This window comes from Cantharellus anzutake (assembly GCF_015039405.1).
Source record: "Cantharellus anzutake strain C23 chromosome Unknown EI90scaffold_6, whole genome shotgun sequence".
NCBI lineage: Eukaryota > Fungi > Basidiomycota > Agaricomycetes > Cantharellales > Hydnaceae > Cantharellus > Cantharellus anzutake.
The window spans coordinates 1,582,855-1,606,281 of NW_024066956.1; the positions used below are offsets into that span (position 1 = coordinate 1,582,855).

Sequence of the window (23,427 nt, forward strand, 5' to 3'; positions counted from 1 at the left end):
ATGCGATTCGCTTATGCATTGCTTTCCCAATCGCTTTGTGACCCGCCTTCCCTCCGTACATACCCTGGCAGAGTATGTCTCCCCCATCACTGACGGCTGCTAACAATGTGCCAAATCTCTCGCAACACCTTATCTACTTATCAGTGTAGTTATATATGCTTGTACATCCTTAACAAGAAAACTTCCCCATGGACTCTACATTGTAGCTCCGTCTTCCGTCCCTCTTCCGGGAGCGTATGTACCCAATATGGATGACTTGGTGTTCGACAACCCGACCTGCCAGCAACACTTGATTAATCAATCGCAGTGTTCCACTGGATCATTGCGTCACAATACTGCTTGAAGCACGAAGCACGAAGCATACAGCATTGCAGAGGCACACGGTCATGGTCCAAGCAACGAAGTGGTACAAGGCGAACATCTCATCAAACAGTGAGAAACGGATCTGGTCAAGAATAATATTCGAAATCTCCGCATACAATATAATGAAGGCCCAATATCTATACTCTTCTAAGGCCTAATCCAAATTGCGACACGAAATGAAAGTCACGTCAATGGCTAAAATAACCCCATCACATTAGAAAAAGATAAGTTCTAGTTGTAATGAATCTATTAAAATCAATCGAATCTGCTATCCTTGAATTCGTGGGGGACGGAGGCCATGTCATGAGATTGATGTGGGTTTCCAAGACTTGGATTTTTCAGGTAAAAGGCAGTCGGGGAGGGACTGGTCTGGTTTGAGCCAGAGACGTTATTCCACGGCATACCTAGAGCGTTAATGTGTCGGAATTCAACGTTGAAATGGGAGGTGGTGGCATTTGGGATCGATGAAGGCTCCGAATACACGACATCGCTTCGATGGCGATGTATCAGCTCGAGATGAGCATTCGGGTCGAAAGTGGTGTGTCCAGTTTCAGATGCATAAGCCTCGGAAAAGCTCATGGCTCCTGGGGAGGAACTCGCATCAAACCCACTACTGTAAATTCCTGACCCGATAGATGATGAGGGGCTATAAAGGTCGTCGTCGAAAAGTGAAATGGAATGAGATTCCTCGTAGGCAATATGACCAGAACCGTGGCTCCCCCTGGCCTCAATGCGATCCCAGGCAGGCAAATCGGTGGCATCCATCATCTCGGAAGGACCGGCTCCCCCAAACCCATACTGAACCGAAACATCACCAAGCAAGCTAGATAGGTTAAGAATCTCTACCAACATGTTAAGACTTTATTAGTGGGACATCCACTTCGCGAAAGACGGAAATCCCATACCATTGGTAGGTCGTTGGCGCACAGCGGCAATCCATGACTTGCAATGCGATCTGGCTTCAGAGAGTTTCGTTTGATCCTTGTTGAGGCAATATTGTGTTACAGGGCAACGATTCATCGACCAGAAAGATGTACCTTGAACCAAGCAGGACGCTTGGGTTGCTTGCGCAAGCACTCCAAGTCAAACTTAACGCACTCTTCGCAGGCACCCGCAGCTGAAACACCTGGGCATTTCTAATCGTAAGAAAAGAGGGGGATAAGCCTCATGGCGATACGCATGAAATAAGAGCAGCGCTTGCCTTCTTGCGAATTCTCTGGCAAGTATAGCAATCAGGCACGTTGGATTGGGGAGAATTCATGTTGGGGTAGCTGGGGAAGGATGGCTGGTTGGAGTGGCCCTCGAAGTCGCGAGACTTTATACACCCTTGACGTGCGTACGATCAATGGACATAATGGAAGACTAAAACACTGCAAAGATGGGCGCGCCTAATTCATTCGGCTACAGTCAATCGTCGCATACAAGCCAAATAAGTTGCACTCTGAAACAGTAACAGTGAAGGGTGTCGAGGAAATTGATGTAACGATTGAAGATGGCCGGACAAAGAACACAAGGTCGATCGATATAGAAGCGATTGATTTTTTCACAGGTCAAATAGAGCGTATAGCGCCTAGGAACGGATGAGCAGCAAATACGAGGAACGCGAGGCAAGATCAACGCCATCATTGCGCATTTGATGACTCGGTATTTATATTAGATCCATTAACCGATTCAACCAACCAAAGTCTGATCCAGACAAGTAAACGCATATGTTTGAATACTAGTACTTGCTGAGCACTGCCAAGTCAATGGCGAAGGCGGATAGGCCGGGACAAAGATCTGAGACGAAGCAGCGCTCCTCAGTCTTAAAGGGAAGTAATGAATCAATTTAGCCGTACCAAAGGATGTCCGATGCCCCGATGCCCTGGATATTAAATAGCCACTCATAACGCTTGGGTTTGACGCCGACAGGCCACCAAGCGAGTTGTTTCTACGCGGAAGAATGAATTTAATGTAGTGCAATCGGATCACCGGAGATGCAGGGTAAGTGGATCCGGAATGCCGAGATACTGATAAGAAATTCGGACAACTCCGCGTAAATCACCCAGAAAAGTCACGTCCGTTGATGCCGTAGGAGATCATTTGGGGTGTTTGTTTCAGCGGCGGGTAGCGATGTTACCAACAGACTCGCGCGCAAATGACTAACGTTGGAGTGTCCAGGCAGATGAAACACTCCATGGGTGTTGTTATGACTGGCCCGATGCACCTACTTAGGCGTAGTGCTCGGCGGCTACACTCGCCCTATAACGAGGGACGAAGGGAAAAACCAAAAGTTATTCTAGATAAGAGGGGCAATGGTCATGAAAGTCATTAGTTGTGTATATGCGGTACTTATAGTACAACAAGGCTATGTTAAGGGTTGGACCGGACGCTGCAGCACAAAATCAGATGCATCGGAGAGGCGGTGTCGGAATGGATGTGGGGCGCATCTGCGCCGCGTGTGGGACATGTTGCCGAAGTGGCATTATGACTTGTAATCCAGCAATGGGACAATGATGTATGAGTGTCTGCGTTCTAAACGGGGCCAAACACCGGCCTAGACAGGATCCCAGCCTCTACCAAACACTCGAGAAATACTCATGGGCAAATAAGGGGACGTACTTGAGAAATCAAAGAAATTTGGAGCCATCAGGTGATTCAGATACCCGCGTTGATCGAAACTGCAAGAGGAGTCGACATCTGTAGGATGTGCCTGAGAAATTAAAGGAAATATCGGACTATTAAATATGATTTGATCATTATATGTCACTGAACGGTGTGGGGGTGATAGCTCAGTTGGTAGAGCGCACGCTTCGCAGGAGTGACTGCGTGAGGCCCAGGGTTCGACTCCCTGTTACTCCATGTTTTGCCGCAAATATATACATAGTGCCATGATATCTGCGCATGCTTCAAAGTGTACCGGCATGATGAACGAGACTTAAACATAATCGACTTGGAATTGTTGGCGACTGACATTTGAAAAGCCATCGGCTAAATGCTGGCTTTCGATCATTGTCTCACTGACACATCACCAGTACCGGGCGTCTGGAAGTGATGTTATTTGAGCGGCACACAATATACATGCGGCGTAATAAGCGTTCGGTTATTTTCAAGTAAGCCGGCGGCCGACCAGACACGAGGACCAGCAGTGAATGACCCCCTGGATTCGCCGGTAGGGAGGGCCACGAATCGTTAGGGACTCCAGACCATCAGCCACACATCAGTCAGCGAGCAATAAGTTTCCAAATGACCCGGCTGACATTAGAACGTCTAATGTCAGTGCAAACGTTCTGTGGGGTGCGGTGGAGTGCGAACGAAACAACGCCAATCAACACTGTCAGGTACTTACAAGGTCGCAAAATGTTTCACCATGCACCCGATCTTACGCGACCCCATGCATCATGGGCTGGAAGATTTCACTCCGATCGTTGGTCCTAAATGCGGTTGGATGCTGATTAGCGCTGGAACGAGCTGGTGCGTGAGCGCCCAACATGTCCCTTTTGAGTTGTCGCATGAATGCGCTCGATCAACGCCATCTGTGGCCAATTAGACACGAATATGTCCTATGTAAGTTTTCCTCATCCTTGTGTCCCAAAGGAATTCTTTAGCGAGCGGCTTGCACATGTTCTCAGGAACATGGTTGATGACTGACGGATGTTCTAATGATCGATCCAACACTGTGACACCATTCATGATTCTGGATCTAGGGTGTCTTTCGAATCATCGTTAACCTCGATCCGGATCAAACAACGCAGATTCCCTGGCCCTGTTGGGACGGATGGAGATACTTATTCTGTCCCCTTGCTAATTTGGTTTGCCATATTTTTCTCTGCCGAATCCCACTGTCTGAAGTCCCTTTGCATCATTAATTCTTGATGTGAACATGATAAGGAGTGCACGCGGGACTCCATTTCGCCCATTTGCCCCCTGCGACACCGCAAGGCACACATTTATTCCCCAGGTCGTCGCTCTACCATCGACTGTGTCTGTGCATGTTGCAGAGCGAGCTGATATTCAGGAGGAACCTGGCCGCCCGTCATTCGTCCGGCTTGCAAGAGAGCAGTGCGATTAGAGCATGGGTCATAGACCATTTTGAGAACACGATTAAAAGATTTGGGTGAAAGGATGTGTATACAGGTTCTAAAGGTGTCTAGTGCAATGGTATGCTGATGTGAAAGATACAATTAGGCGTGATGGTGATGCGGAAGCCACGAGGTCCTCAATTTATTTTGATCAGCTTCACCTCGAATTTTAAAGCGGCATCTCGCGGGATGATGGGCGGAAAGCCCTGTTGGCCGTAACACTGGACCAGGACGAATAAATGAGCGCATCAAACACAAAACTATAAGTGCAATCAGCCACGTACGTATTCAGAAGATGCATGAATGATGGCGCGCTCGCCTAGAGAAAGCCTGGTTATTCCTGCAGCACCCGAATGCATCGTGAGCACAAGCTCCAGCGTGGCATTGATCGACAAACCTTCATCCCAGCACCGTAACACGCTCCCAACACCGATTTGAAACATCATTGGGCCACGCTCGATGGAACTGTCAATCTAATGGTATCCCAGGTGAAAACAGCGGCATGATGCCATGGGAACCTCCATGCTTGCCTGCTGCCCATTCTCGAGACTGCCAACGTACTCGATCGTGACACGGTCTATTGCGTTGAAATACACATGATGCAGAGGGAAAGAATTCGATGTCCTTACCACCAGTCCTTGGGTAGGTCTAGATGACGATTTAGACAACTTGAGCGTAGAACCTTTGTTGCCAACTTACTTTGCCATCTCCGGGGGTGACTTGCGACACGATAAGAGGCATTTTGGATAATAAAGTGTGACGTGGACACGGAATAGATTAAGGCGGGCGAGATTCACGACAGAGACGCGTAAGAGTGAACAGCACAGAAGCGGGGGCGGAAGTCGAGGAGATACTCGGTGCGGGCTCATGAGGCAGCGGTTATATACCTAAGCTGTCGGCGCGGAGAAAAGATGGAAGCCCATTTCAGTTCGAGCTCGGCCATGCGAGACTAGAAAATCAGTGTGCTTGGAAGCCATTTTCACAAGAATATTTATTGCTTTAGCCCCTCATCAGTCTATCATCTCAGAATTACCAAATGGGTCATGGATACCAATTCGGCAGTCACAACCCCCAAATAAACGGAGACAATTCTTTCGCAGCTTGAGCCTTTTTCTTGAATGCATATATCAATCTAGACAGAGCTGAAACAAGAGACTTCAGAAAGGCCGTTCAATCGCTTCCTAGGGTCTCAAGGTCATCCAGCGGGGACGTAAGCGAGTGGCAACAGCGTCAGGTATCTCCGCCGAGCTTTAGTCTCCCGAAGTTGGCATAAAGGCGCATCCTGCATGTAGCCCTCGTGTGGTAAAGCAGGACATGAGAACACGGGATGCCCGATGTGTGCTCGACATCCTGACTATACATTTAGATTTGATACCCCCGATCTGAATTCAATTCGTAATTGCAGGGGATGATGTTGCACAGTGCAGAATTGCTGAGACTCGATAATTAGGAAGTGTGAAGATGGTGAGGTTATGGGGTGCCGAAGCCCCTTTGTCTCCGGCTCGCTATCGCAGGAGTCATAATTCGCACTGAGGATGAGAGACGGAAACTGTGCGAGAAACAGCCTGTGCCACCTGTTGCAGTTTGGTCATGAACCAGATTGAACTCACAGCGGTCGGATTCTGCCGCGTCATGAGTTGCAAATGAGATATGCCACCACTCGGTTCCCACTTTTTTGTCATCGCACATCCGATACGTTCGAACGACACGTAGCGAACAGGCTTCGAGCATCTAGGGAAATGAGTGATACTTCCGCCCCCAATGCAAAACTCGTCGTCACTACCCATAATCAATACCAATCAGAAGTGACTTTGAGGCCTGGGGATGTGAAGTCTTCCCCGCTCGACCAGTTTCGTGATTGGTTCCTAGAAGCGCAGAACAATCCAAGCGTTGCTGAACCCGAGGCTGTTTCGCTATCCACGGCAACACCGTCAGGGGTGCCTTCATCCCGCATGGTCCTCCTCAAACAAGTTGATGATAGAGGGTTCAAGATCTACACGAATTATACATCCAGGAAATCTCAAGAGCTAAAGGCTAATCCTCACGCTTCCCTTAACTTTTATTGGAGGGAACTACATAGACAAGTCCGTGTGGCGGGGCTTGCGGAAATGGTAGATCGGGAAGACAGTGAAGACTATTTCCGATCACGCCCGATAGGCAGTCAGATTGGTGCATGGGCCAGTAGGCAAAGCTCTGTCGTCGGCGAGAATGAGGTGTTGGCACGGTTTTCTCAATTAGTGAAAAGGTTTGACGTGGAGGAAGGACGGGGAACTGTGCCAATGCCGGAATTCTGGGGAGGTTGGAGGATAGTGCCCGAGTAGGTCGACGGATATCAACGCAGATCTACGGCTCACCACTTCATTGTTAGGGAGGTTGAGTTCTGGGCTGGTAAACCTAGCCGGCTCCATGATCGCATTCGTTACCGTCGAGACCAAGGGGACACTTCTCATTGGATTATCGAGAGACTCGCTCCGTAACTTGTACTCGCACCGTCAGGATAACACGTTTGTTGTTGGTGTTGGGCCCAATCATCTTCCAGACACCATCGTCTGGTGATCGGGCGAAATGCCGTGTCGATGTATCGCAACTTGCTGCCTTTGGTAACTCGAATTAGAATACTCTTTGGTCTAACAGGGCAAACCGACCCTGTTTTCCGAAAAGATCGTGGGATTCTGGCAATGTTCTTCACGTTCCTTTTCTCGCTATCTCCGTGCTCTGGCCGAAGGGTACGTTCTGTCGACAGCTAACAGTATCTATACTCAATGCCCTCAGGCGGCATGCACTGTGTGGGACCTGCGAACACGTTGTTGGTCACGCTACTACTTGCACCGAGAATCTGAATGAACCCTCAAGCATCACAGTTGAATAATTGGTGAATCCAATCAGACGACGATTCTAGCAGCTGTATTGCTTTACTGTGGCGACGCTGATTCTGCGTTTCATCGCATCAGAGCGCGGCACCTCCCAACCGTAGGGAGCCCGTCCGCCTTCAATTTCCAATTATCATTCATTTCTCATGCTCCTGAACTACCAAACAAGCGAAATTTGGACTGAGAGGTAGGGAGTATGCTTTTCTATTGTCCTCCTACACGTGGTTCTGACGACTAGCCCGCCCAGCCATCGCGGGTTCTGCATCAAGTGCATCCACCACCAACCTGTCCGACCTCTCAGGAGGATCATGGTGACTTTCGTCACTTGGGGTAGATAATTTTGCCTCCATTTGTAGCTCCAGCCTTTCTAAACCAGAGATGATAACGTGGGGGATCAATCGTTTCCCACATATACCATCTACCCACCGTGCCATCGCGACGTAGCCGATCAGCTCCATGAGTACTCCGTGGATGCACGAGCAGGTAGCTTTGTTACACACGTCCACACCCCCCAATTCAATCGCTCTCCGCCGATTGTTGGCCGCCTCGTCTATAACTTTGCTCGGTTCCCAACGCATCCGCACCAGCACCGTATCTTCGATGTACCATCACTTCCATCCCTCGGCCAACTCCTTCGGTTCTCCGATCTCCATTATCCCCTTTCCATGGGAGAAATCAAAGCCGTACCTGTTGATCAGTGTTCTATCCAGGTTCCTACATATTGTCCCCGCGGAGACATTTTCTGGAGTAAACCTTTCGGAGTCACAGAACTCTACTCTGGTTCCATAGAAGAGATTTTCCACTTGGAAGAACGCGAAGGCAGCACGGATCACACGTTTTGGCTTGTGGGATTTGCACATAATGTTGGTACGCCAGGCCATCAACTTCGTGCATTCATCTGTTTTGAACAAGGGGAAGTACGTAGCTGTTTGCCCAGATAAATTGCGTGCATTTCCTGTCGACCCGAAGACGTTGGTCCCTGTGCGAGGGCTAAGGCGTGTTCACATGGCTTTTCGAATTAAACTTTCGGCTTGATTATTTATCCTCCGCACCGAGGCTCCGCGAACCCTTGTGACAAAATCAATGACCCGATCATTGAAAATCGTCTACCAAGGGACCTGTAGTCCATAGCAATTGTTGTCTACGCCCCTTCGCCAGTTGCTGAAGTAACAAATCAGATAGTGTGTGGTTCGGAGGTGGATTTTTCTACTTTAAGTTTCGTTGACCAGGCCGGGCCTGGGGCCGATTGTGAGAGCGTAGTAGCTTGGGATTTTTAATGCTGTTAAGCGCTGTGTTGCTGATTAACCCAAGGTGTTGGAGTGAGCTGCTCGTGCGAAGATGGCCTTTAGGTGCATATGATTACGCTTACTCGTCGTACTCGGCGTCACCCACTCGACCGCATACATGTATACAAGCCCTTAAGCCGATCGAGGTTAAAATCCTGATAGACGCCTCACTGATGGCTGCAACTTATTTGCATTCCGGCCGTGCGGACGCACTCAGGCGGACTCGTGTCCTATGCGCGCGCTCTCGTGAACAACTGGAAAATTTCCCGTCAATACAATCATCGTCAACGATCCATCATATCATATGCATCCGGTCCCGAGAAGCTCTTGAGGGTATGAAAAAATCGACTCATGAATATTGTGAACTCTGGATTCCACAGAAATATCACTAGTGGATGTATCGTGAACGTTTTGATGAAGCGAGGTCATTCTGACATGTGACAATGATGGCATGTTTGAATCCCGGAACCCCCCGCGAACTTCACTGCTACATAGCTTCCGTTAAAGAGTACGTAGCCCTCAAGAACTGTATACCTGTACGTTTCAGCATAAAATGCGCTATGGTGCACATGCTACATGATAGCTGGACAGCTTCTGCTCTCATTTTTATTGTTCCACGCAAGTTGGTGGCTGAACACATAGTTCTGCATCTGTATGGAAGGCCATCCTTCTGTAGGTCCAGCGTTCCTGGAACATGCAGTGCATCACGCCGAGGATCGGTTGTACTGATAGTTCCCTTCGTTACGAGTTCTCTCGGAGAAGTACCCTAAGCAGTCACAGTCATTGTTTCAAGCCTACAACGATATTCTGTATGGTAAGCTGGAGCAGATGCATAAGATGCTTGCCCTCACTTATGTCTTCACAGCCCAGCAATGGATTGATGTCGAGGTGAAAGATATTTCTGAAGCTGGAAGAGCCGTAATTTCCGGCAAAATATCTGCAGAAGTGCGTTCACCATCTCCCTGCAGGACCGTCTGACTGTGATCTTTGTGTACGAAGGATATCTCTCGAGTTGTCGTTCCGTGTTCTCTGGCAGAGACGTTTACCATCGATTGGTGCGCTCAATTGATTTCGAATAGGCGGAGGTGCTGATACTGCGACCGGAAGGCTTAAGAAACTTTATATCCACTGCAGCCCTCAGACTAGAGAGTTTTTGTTGGCGATAGTTAGCGATGATTCCTCACTGGTGTATTACAAGATTAGTAAGGGAATTGTCAAGCCCCCGATGTGACCAATCATCCTATGGCAGCCAGTCCTTGTGGCAGCGTGTTTAATTATGTCTGCTCGGTGATCGATTCCTCCCCAGGAAGCATGCTATAGCTTGACTGGTCCTCTCCTCGGGACTCAGTTGCTTTGGCTGCTTCGAGCTCGACTGCTGATTCATACGGCAATGCTGATGCACACGCTGCGCCAAGAACAAATGCAATACCAGAAGCGTACACTGGCAGGGATGTTGATATTGATAGCAATGGGCCACCAATGAGTGGTGCAATCATGCCAGATCTGTGACAATGAGAAGGGTTTGGGTTTGACGTTGGTTAGGGGTACAAAGCTCATAATGAAAGATTGACATACACCCTATTCAAAGCCGAGGCATTGCCGCAAGCTGTCCCACGCACTGCGAGGACCATGGATCGGAATGAACACACCCATTAAATTAGCTCGCTTACCTTCTGTTACGAACATCTCCGGAGTCATTCTGACTCAAAATTAGTCGTGTCATTGCGCTGGCCGAATTACGAAACTCACCCGTATAGAATCGCCCACATAATTGTTGTCGTCAACGATATCCCCATTGATGTGATCACGACAGTGGTCCGAGTATTCACCTCAGTGAACAGCCAACATAATATCGCAGTTGCAAACGTAACGAGGGCCAGGGAGGAACGCTTGCCTAAAGATGAGCGAACCATATATGCGCCAATCTGTACGTGGCGAAGATGAGGGAAAGTAACCAAGGTAACATCAATACTCACAATTGCACCAGGCATACCTCCTGCGGTAAAGACAACGACATCCCATAAAACGGCTTCTCTTGACTCAGATCGGCCGCTTTCAGTGCCTAGCCGCATTTCGACTAGTTTGGGGAAATAAACATTGAACATTGTATATGCTGATGTGGAGAGCATAAGTAATCACGACAAAATCACAACAACAAGGACTGACCTAAGGAGGTGAACATCCATGTCCCCCAAACAAGTAGAGTAGTTCGACGCCACCTATCAGTGAAAAGGATCGAACTTTTTTCTATCCAAGCATTGATGACACTGTAAATATTCGGTGGCAAAAAGCTTTGCGTTTGCTTGAGAAGCTCAGGGGTATGGGCAACACTGAAAGAATATTTGGGATCAGGGCGCTTGGTGGATTGTGATGACTCAACATCCTCATCGACTGCGGAGTAGAGATAGGATGGATGTGGTGAATGCCCAGAGGACGTTGAAAAGATTGATGCCCTCTCATTGGCTGGTTCTGCCCTCAACTCGTCTGAAGGCTTGATATAGGTTCAGCCGCTTGCCGTCTTGAGAGCACGGTCGGAAGTTACGCTTACCACTCGATTAAGACCCTGGGGACTCAACAGCGACTCGTCCACATCGTGCAAGCCAATCTCCAATACATTTCCGTTGACTCTGATGATCTTTTGTAGTACAATGACAGCTTCCTGGGGGCGCCCAGCGTGAACCAAATAACGAGGGGACTCATGGAGAGTGAAGAAGAATAGTCTGGAAGCGAACATGAACGCCGTCTGGATTATCTTATCAATTAGATTGACATCCTGAGTAAAGGTGCAATACTCACCATTATCGTCAAGACGAAGAACAAGTATTTCCATCCCATGTTTTGCTTTGCCACATCACACGGTACTCTCCGCCTTTCATCCCCTAAAAACGACATGCGCTCGGGACACGAATTATTTGGCACCACGAGTATAGCCACCACTGCAGCTACAACACCACCGACGGAGAAAAACACAGACAGCATCGTCAGGAGATATCGCTTCCGCTTCGGCACATTTTCCAGGAAAAGAGTGCCGTCCGTCGGTATGCTTCCCTACGATTGACAGAATGAACAAAGGAATAGGGAGTCTTGGCAAGAAGTGGCCCACAAACCAGTACAACTTACCCCGATCGCGGTCCCAAGAAGGAATAACGATACACAAAGGAGGGAATAAGTCGGAGCGATGCTAACGAGAAATCCGAAAATAGCTGAAAGAACAAGAGTCGCATTGAATGCAAACCGCCTTCCCAAAACATCTGAAGCTGGATATTTGGGCAGGTAAGCAACGAGATAAGTCGATTATTTGTAGAATAAGCTCACAATTTCCCCAGCCCACGGCTCCAATCATCATGCCCCCGAACATGGATGTTGATAACCATCCTATGCGAGAGTTTGAGACGTCAAAATGGTCCTGGACCCGTGGCAATGCTATTGTGACGGCCTCGAGCCACATCTACACGACACAATTAAGATTGTCTCCCTGTAAAAGCATTTCTGCTCACATTATCAGCCAGCCAGCCTGTTCGGCAGAGCGAGTTAGCGACCCGTAGTCCATCTAATGTGCTAAGCGCACGCACCGAAACCACATAATGCGAGAAGCGCCCATTGGTAGTATCCTGCACAAAAAGAGACAGCTGTCATGGACGACGTTCCAATTGTAATCCACGATGATCGCACCCATCCCAATCTTATCAATAGTGACGTCCAAGGCAGTCAGATCTTCGTCGCTGAGCCCCCCGGCCATTCCGAATGGTGACTCAGCGGTACCCCGTGCTGGGAATGCAGTTGTTTCCCAAGCATTCAGGTCAACGGCGTAGCGCCGGACTGGCGGAAGCACTGCCACTCGGTAATACCCTTCGCAGCTTCGGAATCCTTGGCATGCAGGATTGTCGTGTCTGTCAGTCATTTCAATGCTCGACAGCCATAACTACCTCGCCCAGCGGGGCTGGAAAGGGAAAGGTACTGGCCTTCGTCCAGGTGGGATCAGCAAACCCATTACAGTTGTCCAGAAGAAAACGCTTGCAGGCGTTGGAAAAGACAGAGACGAGGCTTTCCCCTTCTGGGAGCACGTTTTCGATGCGTCTATGAAGTCTGTAAATATTAGAATACCCTCCGACACTGATTCAGACTCAGAAGCAGAGGGGAAAAAGGTTTGATCCCCATTATATATGACCCGCTGCCTAATTGATTCGTCCACCACAGGACACAAGGAGTGCAGCACCAGTCTTTCAACGGACTTCTACGGGGATCATATCAAACAGGAGACCCATTAATGGCGCATCTGTCCCCACCAGCACCTCTTCATCTGTAAACCTATCCGCTATTGCCGCAGCCAAGCACGAATCAGCTCGCAGGCAGCTATATTCACTCTTCGTCAGGGGCCCCGTCATTGGTGCAACTGACCCGAGCTCCACTTTTCCCTCAAAATCCGAGATATCCGGTGTCGATATTTGTCCCCCCACCTCTCAGCACCTCTCGCTCACACTTGCCGCTGATGACAACCGAACCACTTTAAAAAATTCTCCCACCCCAAGGGAGTGGACACATAGTACAAACCCGCCATTGTCTCCAGGAGCAGCCCCAATAACCCATATAGACAGACCACCCTCCGAAAATACAGAAGATTTTTGTAGGGGAGCTGAAAAAAGGGCCAAGAAAGAACGTCGCAAATTTGAGAAAAAGAAGCTTAGAAAAAAGGTTCCTCAAGTCCCAGATTGAATTCGGTCAGGCTTTCCGATATTGTCGTCGAGACATAGAATCCCCTAATGAAGAGAAGGGGAAAACGAGATGTACAATCGCTGACAACGATGTTCACTAGTTAGATAATGTTGGTTTTCCGTAATGTACAGGCTCTCCTAATGGAACGGATTAGAAACGAGGTGGGTGCGCTTATTACGTGGACGCAGTACGCAAGGTATGATTGAAAAAGGAGCATCCACAGAGAAGAGAAGAATGAAATGTGCCAATCACATGAAACGAGAACGGGTATGTTGTGTCAATGCGGCAACGATATGACTGTTACTAATGACAGAGAATTACAAGGTAAGTGGTACGGAGTAGGGGCAGTGATCGGCGTACAGAGACTCGATGGGACGTTCATACCGGTGTTTACAAATGCCTGGTTCCGCGCCATGCGCTTTGCAAAGCAATCCTCCGAGCCTACATTCGTCGTAGAAAGCGATGAGCTGGGTTTGTACATATTTTTGGGATATTGCATACCTGATCAAAGGTGATTGCCCCGGAGCTTAATCCAATTTTTTGCACTCCATCATCATCATCGAACGCTACACCAGTTTTCGCGCCATCATCATCGTCCTCATCATCAGAGTCTCCCACTCCTCTCATTCGACCAAAAGAAGAACCAACACGCCCAGATTTCATTGGTGACCCAAAGGTCGGTGCTGAGACGGCGGAACCGAACATTGGATGGGTGGCAGGCTTAGCTTCGAATGTAGCGAAAGTCGATACAACTTTTCGTGGCGGTGAGGCAGATTTGATTGGAGATCTCGTGATGGATGGGTATGAGACTCGAGATGGTGCGTAGCGAGCAGCCAGATACTTCTCCGTGAAACGAGAACCTTTTACCTATTGGAATGTCCAGTAGAGTAGCTGAGTGAGTACAGGCTAGAAAACCGCCAATCACGCACCTTCTGCAATTGAGGACGCGCATCTTTGATAGTAGGTGCATTGGCCCACACTTGGACGTTGTGAATGGCTTCGGGTGTCTCTCGATAGATATTCTCCACCACAAGCTTCTGGGTGCTTTCGTTCCGGAGCAGGAGTTTCTCGTGAAGCTCCTTAGCAACATCATCGACACTCTCATTACCCCCGAGAATGCGGTGGGCGACGGCTTGACCGACTTCTTGAATGATACGCTCCATATCCAAGTTCTCCAGAACACTGCCAATAATGGCATGTGATAAAAGATTCGCAGTCGTAAGGGGTAGCATTAATCCAGATGTTATTCCAGTGAGTGCTTGATAGAAGTCCGTAGCATGCTGCAAATCCAGTGTGTGAAGGAGAGTAGCACAGACTCGAGGGAAACGTGCTTACAGTATATCCACTAAGAGCAGGTTCGCATGCAACAAAGAACTGAGGAAAGAGGTGAATGAGACACAAAATCTCCGAAAATAATGTCTTACTAAAGTAATCCCCCTTGATGCCATTTCTCGCGCAATCTGCAAGGGGTCCAATCCTGGGGAAATGAAAATAAGCTCGTTCCCACTTTCCCCAACCACGGCGCCAACTTACCATCCGGAGAACCATGATCGAACCCTAAGAGGAATGAGACAGTGCATTAAACCATGGACGTCACAAACGAACTTACCATCTCCGTACTCTCCAATTCCATGTGGAGGTGCATCCGCTATCAACACTACCATCTTACTGGCCTCTGGCCTCCAGTCCATATTTAATGCCTCCCCTAACGCCGCCGTAACAGCCTCCGGTCCATCACCACCTCCTGAGGCGAAAAGTGATTTAAGATGCTCATGCACTTTCTTAATATCCGATGAAAAACCAAAATTTCTGGTCACATATGTATGGTCCTGTGGGGGATGGTCCCTAAAGGCGATTAGGCCAACTCGAAGATCCTCTGGATATTGTAATTTGCCAGATTCGAAGATGGTTGCAGCGATCTCTTCAATGTTCTTAGTCGCTGATGATATATATGCGCCTTGACTCCCAGTAGCATCCTGGACGAACACCAGATCACTAGATGTCGAACAGAACACTGGTTAGCTATGTTTGGAGATCATACTCCGGCTGATCGATCGTGGAGTGAGTCATTACCACATACAGGAGCTTCCTCGATCCATAGCCGTAGCGAACACCATTGTCCTCCATCTCCATATCCTCTAAACGCTGCTGGATCGAGTCGATGTTCATAGTGAAGTCGTGCAGTAGAGTCGATTGGCAAGTGACGCTGTTAGTGTTCGGGGTTTAAATTCGGTGTCTCTTGCACCTCACGCCTCCTATCTGGGAGATCAGTATTAGAAACAGGGAGGGCGCCAGTGAACTTCTTTCTTCACGATGCAGCAAAAGCCCGCGGTCGTGCTAGAACCAATCGCTCAGCTGAAGTGGCACGTAAATGTGGTTGCGCGTCAACCAGGAGGTGGCCACGTGCCGGCCGAAAAAAATGTCATTGCCAATGTTATGGACCAAATATGGAGGCCAGCTCTGTGCCATAGTGAGAATAAGGCCTCTATTGACGTAGCATAAGGCTTATGGTCTATAAATCACGGCGTCCGATCACCCAACCAAACCACGACCCTCCGAGAAACCATGAAACTCCCAAGGGACTTGGACCGCGGCGGTATGCAAGGATGCCCAACGTCACCCCAGAAATGATAGCTGTCATTGTTAAATAAGATCTTATTCGCAGGCCAGTGGCCACAATGCCATCCGGTCCGCCAGGCATGGCCGAGAGCCTGAAGAAACACGAATTGTTAGGAAGCAAATGCGAATAAAGATTCAGAGCTTACGGGTGCATTGCAACACCGCACATCGCCTGGAACACGTCTGCTATTTGATTTGTCTTAACGCTAACAGCGACCGGGACCTGAAGAGACAACCTTCGGCAGTACACATCAGGCTGCACCTCATGTCGCTAAATAGAATGGTGAGATCGGATCAGAATGGATCACTGTACTGAGCTTCACCTGCTGAGCAAGGTCCAAATCGGATTTTGTGGCGACGAACATGCTTGGGATGTGATCTAGGTTGTACTGCTGACGTAGATTACTGAGATATGAAAAAGAGTTTGTGTCGCTCGAGTCGTAGACGTATACTATCACATCAGCCAAGTCCAGCTTTTTGGAGTTTCGCAGCGTATCTGCCTCATATAGAGACCCGAATTCTTGAAGCTAAAAATAGAAGTTTGGCATTGCCCAGAAACGAGAGCGATGAGACTCACAACCAAGTATTTCTCCGCACCATTAATCTCAACAGAGTTCACGACACTAATTGGTTTGGTGGTAGGCTCGTAGAATGTTTGGAACCGTTTTCCTTGGAAAGCTCGAAGCAACGAAGTTTTTCCGGAACCAGCTGCACCACAGACATAGCAAAGGAAGACGTTGCGTGTAACTTTCCCTCTCTTGCGCTCTGATTTACGGGGTGTAGTAATCTGTAGAGCTGTAGTAGTAGATGGTGTTGATGTTTTGGATGACGAAGCGGAATTGGGGAAGCTAGTAAGGTAAGGCTGTGTTTGCGGGTAGCCAAGGTATGCGAGATAAGCTAATGTTGTTTTATAATCCAACAGCGTGGTCATGCTAACATAGGTAGTAGTAAGGCGTCGTCCAACATCGCATGTTGCTGGCCATACCTCCACTGTGCGAGCCAGGTCTGCAGAGAGATGGACCCATCATCATCCGTAACAATCCTCTCTGGGAATCGCGGACTTGACCCCCATGGATTTCCGGGAGATGTGCTGAAGAGATCGTCCAATTGGGCCTTGCTCAAACCAGCATGTTCGCGATCGAACTTCTCAAAAATGTCCGTAAAGAACTGATGCCCCAATGTGCTCAATTCAACCGAGCAATCATACGGGACGTCGAACCTAGCTAAGCCATATATAAGTGCAATACCGACAGAAAAGCGTGAATCACCTTGGCGATAGATATGACTCCGTGAGACGTAGATCCTCGGCATATCCAAACTTTCGCAGTACTGTCCAGGTCGTTTCGAGACGTCCTCGCTGTATGAATATCGTATGGAGATATAGAAATCCAATTTCGGTGATACCATCCCCTCTTACACCCGAATCGGCAGGTAGTTCCCGTCGGACTACATCTTTAATGCCCTCGAGTTCTTGCTGCTGAAGGGGAGAACCAAAACAACGAAGCTTGTCAAAAGTCTCGATGAGCCCGTCACCTGCGAGTGCTACACAGCTGCATACCTGGAATTCGTTGAGGTCGTGTGTGTCAAGAACGCCGTCCTTGTCCACGTCAGAAATCTTGAATATCCGTCTGAGAGCCTCTACGCATGCGGGTTTGAGAATCTGATCAAGATGTCTTCAGCTTTTCGAATCAAAGTGAACGGAGAGGATTGACATGTTCACGAGAGTCATACAAAGGCGCCGTTGGATGAAGGACTGCTTGGCGGGCAAAGTAGAATACTTCTGAGACATTGAGTGGAATCTTTGCTGAGCATTCAACACATGTTTCCACTTCCTAATGGGGGGAGAAAGAACCTCACGCACAAGTCAGATAAAACACCTATTTGGACGAACTTTGAACTCATTCATTATTGGCCGTACTTCGCCCTCCAACTCCTCATTAGTAACCTCTCCTCCGCGCAAGTCAATCTTGTTCCCAACTAGGATTACTGGGACCTGGTGAGTACTGTTGAGACAGCATTGTCATAGAGAAGAGTGCAATGACCCACATTTACACCTAATGAGCGGAAGTAAGGCAACCAATATGTGGGTATCCGGTCAAATGAGCCTGGGTTGTCTATTGAGTAGACGATGCAGATCGCATGAGCTTTACGGAGCTCTATTTCAAGATGTGTTCGATTCTGCGGTGCAGCTAACCGACCGTGAATACAATTCGGGTTCAGAGAAATGGGAATTACATGAAGAGTCGACAATGTATGTCGTCACATTCTCGGGGGTGACCTCAGGGGGTATAGTCACTTCTGGTACTACATCTTGAACCTTGATTTTGTGAATAAGTCCAGAATATACGCATATTCGGCTCACTTGTGGCAAAAAGGCCTCCTTGATGAGAGAAGTGACAATGGTGCTCTTTCCGACGTCCTCTTTGGCGACTGGGTAAGGCGAGACGAATTGGGCAATTGGACAAACTTCCGGCACCCACCATCTCCCACAAGTAGTATTCGAATATCACGACGCATATTTGGTCATTACGAAGTTTCAGGAGGGTTTTGTTTCGGAAGTTTGAACGGCAAGCAGAGCAGCCGAAAATACGGAAGCCTCAAGCCCAATGATTCAACGGCCAATTCCGTGCCAACAACTGATGCCCAGAATCATTAGGATGATATATGAACTCTTTGCTCCCTCCCTATTCGCCCTCAGAATCAGGCCATCTACCACTGGTGCATGCTGTATGGAAATTCCCTGGTTCAGAAGTACAATGCATCCGGAGGAAATGTTTACATCGATCTTACTGGTGTTCGGGCAACATACTTCTGCCCTGTTTCAAGAGCGAGGCAGAGTGTAGAAGAACTAGGATAGATGCAACGACGTTGATTCAAGCCAAAAGACCCGGTCAAAACTCACCATGTGCAAGTGATTCTCGACCACTTTTCCAGTTCCGCCGTGGCCGTCGTCACGCAGCCTTCCGCTATTACCCCAGCGTGGAGACGACACGACTAGCATATAACAAGTGCTGTGCAAAGCACCCTCCTAAATATCCCGCGTCTTGAAACAAAGTCCAATCGTCTCAACAGTGACAAACTTCTTTTTGGCGTGTCATGAACAACCCTCATACGCCAAGATGACCGAGGTTGTGGCTGAGCATGGATTAAGGTCCCATGATTCTGTTGTTCCTAGCCGACCATCGCTTGTGGCCATACATCATTACCATCAAGGCCGCAAGGGTGACTCACAAGCCCTCGTCGTCGTCTTCCCGAAACAGCTGCGATCTTCGGTTAGCTCACAGGTGCGCACTTGTATGGGATAAGGAGGAAGGCGCTTGAGGTTCAAAGCGCAAATACAGCAATGATCGACCTGTTGGCTTGCGTAGCTGACAGCGCCGATGAGAGACCTGGAATAGAGGTCGAATTGCGTTTGGAGCTCGCGCACGGCGCATCGGAATTCCACTTAGAGGCTCCCCCATAGCGAAGACAAAATTAAAAGCCACAGGGTGTGTGATAGGTGAAGATGGTCCGTCCATAGCCAGTAACTGCTTTGTATGTCCTGGTTTGAACCAAGGTACGGCGTCAATCAGACACATTGGGGCTGACAAAAGTTGATGACGATGTAACCCATGGAACCGATTCCTGCCAGTCCCAGTTTCGTCCCTTTCCAAGTTCCCCAAACGCGTCTGGAAAGGGGCAAGAGGGAAACATCGACCTTCACGCTGTTTTTCATAGCATTTTGATCCTATGTGCTTAAATGACATTGCCTCGACAATACTAATGCTCCAGGCCAAGACAATTGGCTCTATTCGAGGACAGTTAACAAACGAAAGCAAGAGACTATATAGCTGTGCGAGATTGTGGGTATAGCTACAAGCAGCGATGGAAATAGAGCGAGTTACAGGCAGTCACGTCCTGTTCAATCCACTGGGACAGGCATAATATGATAATTTCGTTACTCGATGCAGATAGAATAGACTCCGATGATTGGTCGATGGTCTGATTTACCCCGCAGTCGTGCCATTTCACAATCATCCAGGGTGCGATAACTCAGGCACGTCACTTCACCCTTCCTTCTTCGGCGCATAGGCGCGATACTGGTGGAAAGACCGGGGACGAGGGGTGAAGGGTTTAGGATAGATGAAGGCAATTGAAGAAACCATCGTCTACCGGGAACCGGCCGGGGAGGTGGAGTGCACTTGGAAGGAATGGAAGCAGAGGGGACTTGCGATACAATTGGCAATGGGGAGGTTGACCTTGGGAGGTTGGCTTGGGGCAAGTTGATAGATGGCTTAGACCGCGATTTTTTCAGGAAAGGCAACGAAGAGGAGGAGAATGAACGCTTCTGCTTGGCATTGGGGGCGTCTTGTGAGGATGGGCTGGATAATTTATATGCTTCAACAGCACCAAGCGAGACAGAACGAGGCACGGGGGTGGTCACAAACTGCGGTGAAGGCATTGCGAAGTAGGGAACGTTGTCCCCGATTGAGATTGGACTTTGAGAAATCCCCGAAGAAAGATGCACTGATTCGAGATTTGTTGGGGTAGATTGAGATCGTTGAGGCGTATGAGTGCTGCTTTCGTATGAGGGCGCAGTTGAGGCACTTGAGTCTTTTCGGCAGCGAGATGTCCTGGTGAATATGGTGTCAATTATCTTGCGACCTACTCGGAAGCCCTTGGGCGCAGTGCGCTGCTGATCAGGGGATTCCTCCTCGGGGTCAGGAACAACTGTGGACTTGTACAATATGCGGTCGCACCTGGAGGTTGGGGATAAATAACGATCTTCCGCTGGACAAGTCCACCTACCAGCTGGGAACCCTCTGCTTGGATGATGTGTCATATACACCAGGCGCAACCTCATCCTTCGCGCCAACAGCTTTCTCCTTTTCTGATCCAGACTGCGAAGTGCCACCGGGCTGTGGCTGTACGGACGACGGACTGCTCTCAAACTTAGGCATTGTCACAGGCGAAGTATCTGTAGGGCCTGCAACTTCAATGGAGGGGAGCCCGGCCGATGACATACATGGCGTCGGCTCTGACGACACATGGTCCAAATGACTGTTCATACACCTTCCTGGTGGACTGCAAGGGGGCGAGCTCTTCGAAGTCAGGCGGCGGGTCCGCGGGCCCCTCCGTGATAATGACGGCGTAGATTTGGAGAATTTGGGAGATTTAGGAGGCTGTGTGTGGCCTGATCCCTGACATGGTTGGTTGGACCGTGAACTGTGGACTGATGCGCCACGCGCACGAGCAACAAGGGCGAGCCACTTCGATTTAGCCTTCCGGGCGGCCTGACTATGCATGATATTGTGGATAGCCGCAGCAGGCCTCGACGAAGGTGACTTGGAATTTGCGACCGCATTGAGGAGAGCCGGTGAGTCCTCTGCATTTGCATCCGCCGCGACAGACTCTGAGTCGGGATCAGTCTCATATTTGCCGGATCCGGAGTATAGTGAGCTGCCAATAACGGAAGAAACAAAGGACAGGTGATCCTCCGCTACCTCGACGCCATCTTGGCTGTCATTAACAGCATTGTCTTCCTGCTCGGACACTTCATCGTAAACATCCAGTTTCCGGAGTTGTTCCCTCGTCTTCTGAATAGCCTTCCGCACGCTCATACGGTGACTCCTATGCCGATGTTGAACGTCATACTTGAAAGTTGGTGGGAAGTTGATGGGCCCCTCGCTGAACCCAGGGAATTGACCATCCTTCATTAGCCCACGGAGCTGGTCAAACTCCAATGCCTGCGCAAATTCTGAATGATGCTGCATGAGTAAGGCAGGCTCGTTGGGACACGCATACTGTATAGGCACCTTTGCGAGAAATTAACCAGTCGGCGTGCAAGCGAGAGATGTCCAAACGAAAATTCAGATCACCGAAGAAGAAGGAATAGTCAAAACGATCTGTTATGTCTGTTGCCCGGTTGTGGCTGAATCATTATCAACTTCTAGGCCAATACAATGATTACACACACCTTCAGCCATCTGCCTTGGGTCGTCGGAACCAAGAAACGCGTCGAGAGACAATTCAGTCTGACCAAAACGACGCTGGATCAATTAGAGTCCCTGATGGTAAAACGTAGATAGGCTTGCCTTAATCTTGGATAAATTGGCCATTCGAAGATCTACCCTTCCCGTGTGTGCAGCGAGATGCGCATTGACGAACAAGAATGTGATGCCCGCAATTTTCAAACTGACACCAACTGTATGTGCAACACATTAGCCTGGTATAATGAACCTGGTTATTCAATTCATGCACGTACCACCGCCTTTGTTGCCAACGCGACCACCAATGAGACCCGCGGTCACAGCATCAGCATCTTTACCTTGAACAATTATAATGTTGGAGTATTTCGTCAACAGATTGCGCAAAGTTAGTTCACCTTGAAGCAAATGTTCCACATCACGATGCACATAAGCAGCTAGATAGATACCCATCATCCGTTCTTTCACAGCGAGGACATAGGACCCGGTGTGCTGATTTGACGCTGCAGATGGAAGGTTTCCTGTTGAGAGTGAAATAAGTGATTTCCAATCGTGAAGACTCACTAGGATGGCTAGTATGGACTGCAGTCGAAGTGAGGAGATGTAGCGGGTGGTTGTGCTTGTGCGGCACCGAATCCGAGGGCGATCTATTCAGTTGGGGAGAAGCAGATTGCGCTACAGTATCTGCCGAGACATTTTCAGTCCGCTCAGTAGGCTGAGACAAGGGTTGCGGCACTTCGCCATTCTGATTCTCCTCTTCCATCGAACCAGATCGTCGGATACCACGGACAAACCAATCTTCCAATATCTGTGTCCAACCCCCGGTTTCGCGTTCTCTGTGGTGTAATATTGTGCTGGATGTGGGCAGATTCCCCGTACTAGGGAAATGACTCATTGTTGGTGAGGCCGGGAGATCTAACAGGAGTGTACTATCGGGGGAATTCTCTAATCTCTTGTACTGGTCGTCGCTTCTCTTGCGCCGGCCAACTTTCTTGTCCTTGTCTTTTTCACGCACGGTCAGGCTGTTACCTGCACCAAATGCCATCGGAAGAAGACCTGTGGCGGAAGGGCATTCTTGACCGGCACTGATCAGAATAGGTCGAATAATTAGCCGCGCGCTTCGCGTTTGGACATGGTGGACGCACACAATTATGATATGACATGGATGTTCCTCCCCTTCTCCGAAGTCCGGAAGTATTCGGGGCGATTCGGAGGCAGTGTATGGGGGAACAGACCCAAGCAGCGCATCAAGCTCACCCTATCACAAAAGGATAAATGCACGTGTGATGAGCTGAATTTGTTGAAACTCACCTTTGGGAGTGATTCGTGCATGTTCCAAGACACGATGCGCAGCTTCAATGTCTTGGAGTGTTTCGTGGCGTTGCCTTGGGATATCGCAATAGATGATGATGGCAGAGTTTCGTTCGCAGTCTTGGAAGGAGGGCCTTCGAAATTGGGAAACAGGGCGTGGAGACGGGCAAAGACTCCTGTTTGTGATTCTGCGAAGTGTTCACGAGAGTCAGGGAGTTGTTTCAACTTCAACCTCTAC

At 49.0% G+C, this 23,427-nt stretch overlaps 10 protein-coding genes and 1 non-coding gene across 11 annotated transcripts; 4 read left to right on the forward strand and 7 right to left on the reverse strand.

Annotated features, from left to right (window-relative positions):
* Positions 1-352: 352 nt before the first annotated feature.
* On the reverse strand, positions 353-2,123 carry EI90DRAFT_2310515 (uncharacterized protein). Its single transcript, XM_039052862.1, has 4 exons — positions 1,565-2,123; positions 1,401-1,499; positions 1,269-1,344; positions 353-1,205 (listed from the first exon to the last, which is right to left on the reverse strand). Exons 1-4 carry the CDS (start codon positions 1,622-1,624, stop codon positions 619-621), a joined length of 822 nt encoding a protein of 273 aa, XP_038921556.1. The 5' UTR covers positions 1,625-2,123; the 3' UTR covers positions 353-618.
* Positions 2,124-3,123: 1,000 nt separating this feature from the next.
* Positions 3,124-3,204, forward strand: EI90DRAFT_t56. The gene has a single exon. It is a non-coding gene; the product is annotated as a tRNA-Ala (tRNA).
* A 1,207-nt stretch (positions 3,205-4,411) lies between these two features.
* EI90DRAFT_3038652 (peptidyl-prolyl cis-trans isomerase II) lies at positions 4,412-4,972 on the reverse strand (the record flags this gene model as incomplete). Its single annotated transcript, XM_039058874.1, has 3 exons — positions 4,822-4,972; positions 4,709-4,764; positions 4,412-4,645 (listed from the first exon to the last, which is right to left on the reverse strand). Coding segments are annotated over exons 1-3 (184 nt in total), but the record flags the coding sequence as incomplete, so codon positions are not given.
* Positions 4,973-5,970: 998 nt separating this feature from the next.
* Positions 5,971-7,168, forward strand: EI90DRAFT_3038656 (uncharacterized protein). Its single transcript, XM_039058875.1, has 2 exons — positions 5,971-6,741; positions 6,793-7,168. Exons 1-2 carry the CDS (start codon positions 6,068-6,070, stop codon positions 6,899-6,901), a joined length of 783 nt encoding a protein of 260 aa, XP_038921558.1. The 5' UTR covers positions 5,971-6,067; the 3' UTR covers positions 6,902-7,168.
* A 2,035-nt stretch (positions 7,169-9,203) lies between these two features.
* Positions 9,204-10,061, forward strand: EI90DRAFT_3038661 (tRNA intron endonuclease). The gene is made up of 5 exons (XM_039058876.1): positions 9,204-9,252; positions 9,313-9,394; positions 9,446-9,525; positions 9,580-9,635; positions 9,688-10,061. Exons 1-5 carry the CDS (start codon positions 9,235-9,237, stop codon positions 9,809-9,811), a joined length of 360 nt encoding a protein of 119 aa, XP_038921559.1. The 5' UTR covers positions 9,204-9,234; the 3' UTR covers positions 9,812-10,061.
* EI90DRAFT_3279363 (major facilitator superfamily domain-containing protein) lies at positions 9,679-12,319 on the reverse strand (the record flags this gene model as incomplete). Its single annotated transcript, XM_039066665.1, has 13 exons — positions 9,679-10,083; positions 10,156-10,198; positions 10,251-10,279; positions 10,330-10,505; positions 10,557-10,693; positions 10,747-11,071; positions 11,129-11,323; positions 11,377-11,628; positions 11,701-11,837; positions 11,896-12,028; positions 12,078-12,094; positions 12,153-12,191; positions 12,253-12,319. 13 exons carry the CDS (start codon positions 12,317-12,319, stop codon positions 9,855-9,857), a joined length of 1,779 nt encoding a protein of 592 aa, XP_038921560.1. The 3' UTR covers positions 9,679-9,854.
* A 166-nt stretch (positions 12,320-12,485) lies between these two features.
* EI90DRAFT_2907160 (uncharacterized protein) lies at positions 12,486-13,293 on the forward strand (the record flags this gene model as incomplete). The annotated part of the gene is made up of 2 exons (XM_039054278.1): positions 12,486-12,725; positions 12,778-13,293. The coding sequence occupies 2 exons, from the start codon at positions 12,486-12,488 to the stop codon at positions 13,291-13,293; spliced, it is 756 nt and encodes a 251-aa protein (XP_038921561.1).
* A 390-nt stretch (positions 13,294-13,683) lies between these two features.
* On the reverse strand, positions 13,684-15,462 carry EI90DRAFT_3117742 (uncharacterized protein; the record flags this gene model as incomplete). The annotated part of the gene is made up of 8 exons (XM_039063020.1): positions 13,684-13,734; positions 13,795-14,160; positions 14,223-14,573; positions 14,629-14,667; positions 14,718-14,770; positions 14,827-14,850; positions 14,903-15,288; positions 15,374-15,462. 8 exons carry the CDS (start codon positions 15,460-15,462, stop codon positions 13,684-13,686), a joined length of 1,359 nt encoding a protein of 452 aa, XP_038921562.1.
* Positions 15,463-15,805: 343 nt separating this feature from the next.
* On the reverse strand, positions 15,806-18,429 carry EI90DRAFT_2907409 (mitochondrial Rho GTPase; the record flags this gene model as incomplete). The annotated part of the gene is made up of 13 exons (XM_039054284.1): positions 15,806-16,004; positions 16,059-16,183; positions 16,236-16,439; positions 16,490-16,844; positions 16,898-17,131; positions 17,181-17,416; positions 17,471-17,572; positions 17,625-17,744; positions 17,804-17,905; positions 17,959-18,101; positions 18,148-18,229; positions 18,275-18,333; positions 18,393-18,429. The coding sequence occupies 13 exons, from the start codon at positions 18,427-18,429 to the stop codon at positions 15,806-15,808; spliced, it is 1,998 nt and encodes a 665-aa protein (XP_038921563.1).
* A 319-nt stretch (positions 18,430-18,748) lies between these two features.
* EI90DRAFT_3038676 (uncharacterized protein) lies at positions 18,749-19,658 on the reverse strand (the record flags this gene model as incomplete). Its single annotated transcript, XM_039058877.1, has 1 exon — positions 18,749-19,658. The coding sequence occupies one exon, from the start codon at positions 19,656-19,658 to the stop codon at positions 19,191-19,193; it is 468 nt and encodes a 155-aa protein (XP_038921564.1). The 3' UTR covers positions 18,749-19,190.
* Positions 19,599-23,378, reverse strand: EI90DRAFT_3038677 (uncharacterized protein). Its single transcript, XM_039058878.1, has 10 exons — positions 23,190-23,378; positions 23,024-23,136; positions 22,443-22,963; positions 22,277-22,381; positions 22,157-22,219; positions 21,987-22,096; positions 21,869-21,926; positions 21,708-21,806; positions 20,701-21,649; positions 19,599-20,651 (listed from the first exon to the last, which is right to left on the reverse strand). Exons 1-10 carry the CDS (start codon positions 23,208-23,210, stop codon positions 19,850-19,852), a joined length of 2,841 nt encoding a protein of 946 aa, XP_038921565.1. The 5' UTR covers positions 23,211-23,378; the 3' UTR covers positions 19,599-19,849.
* Positions 23,379-23,427: the final 49 nt, after the last annotated feature.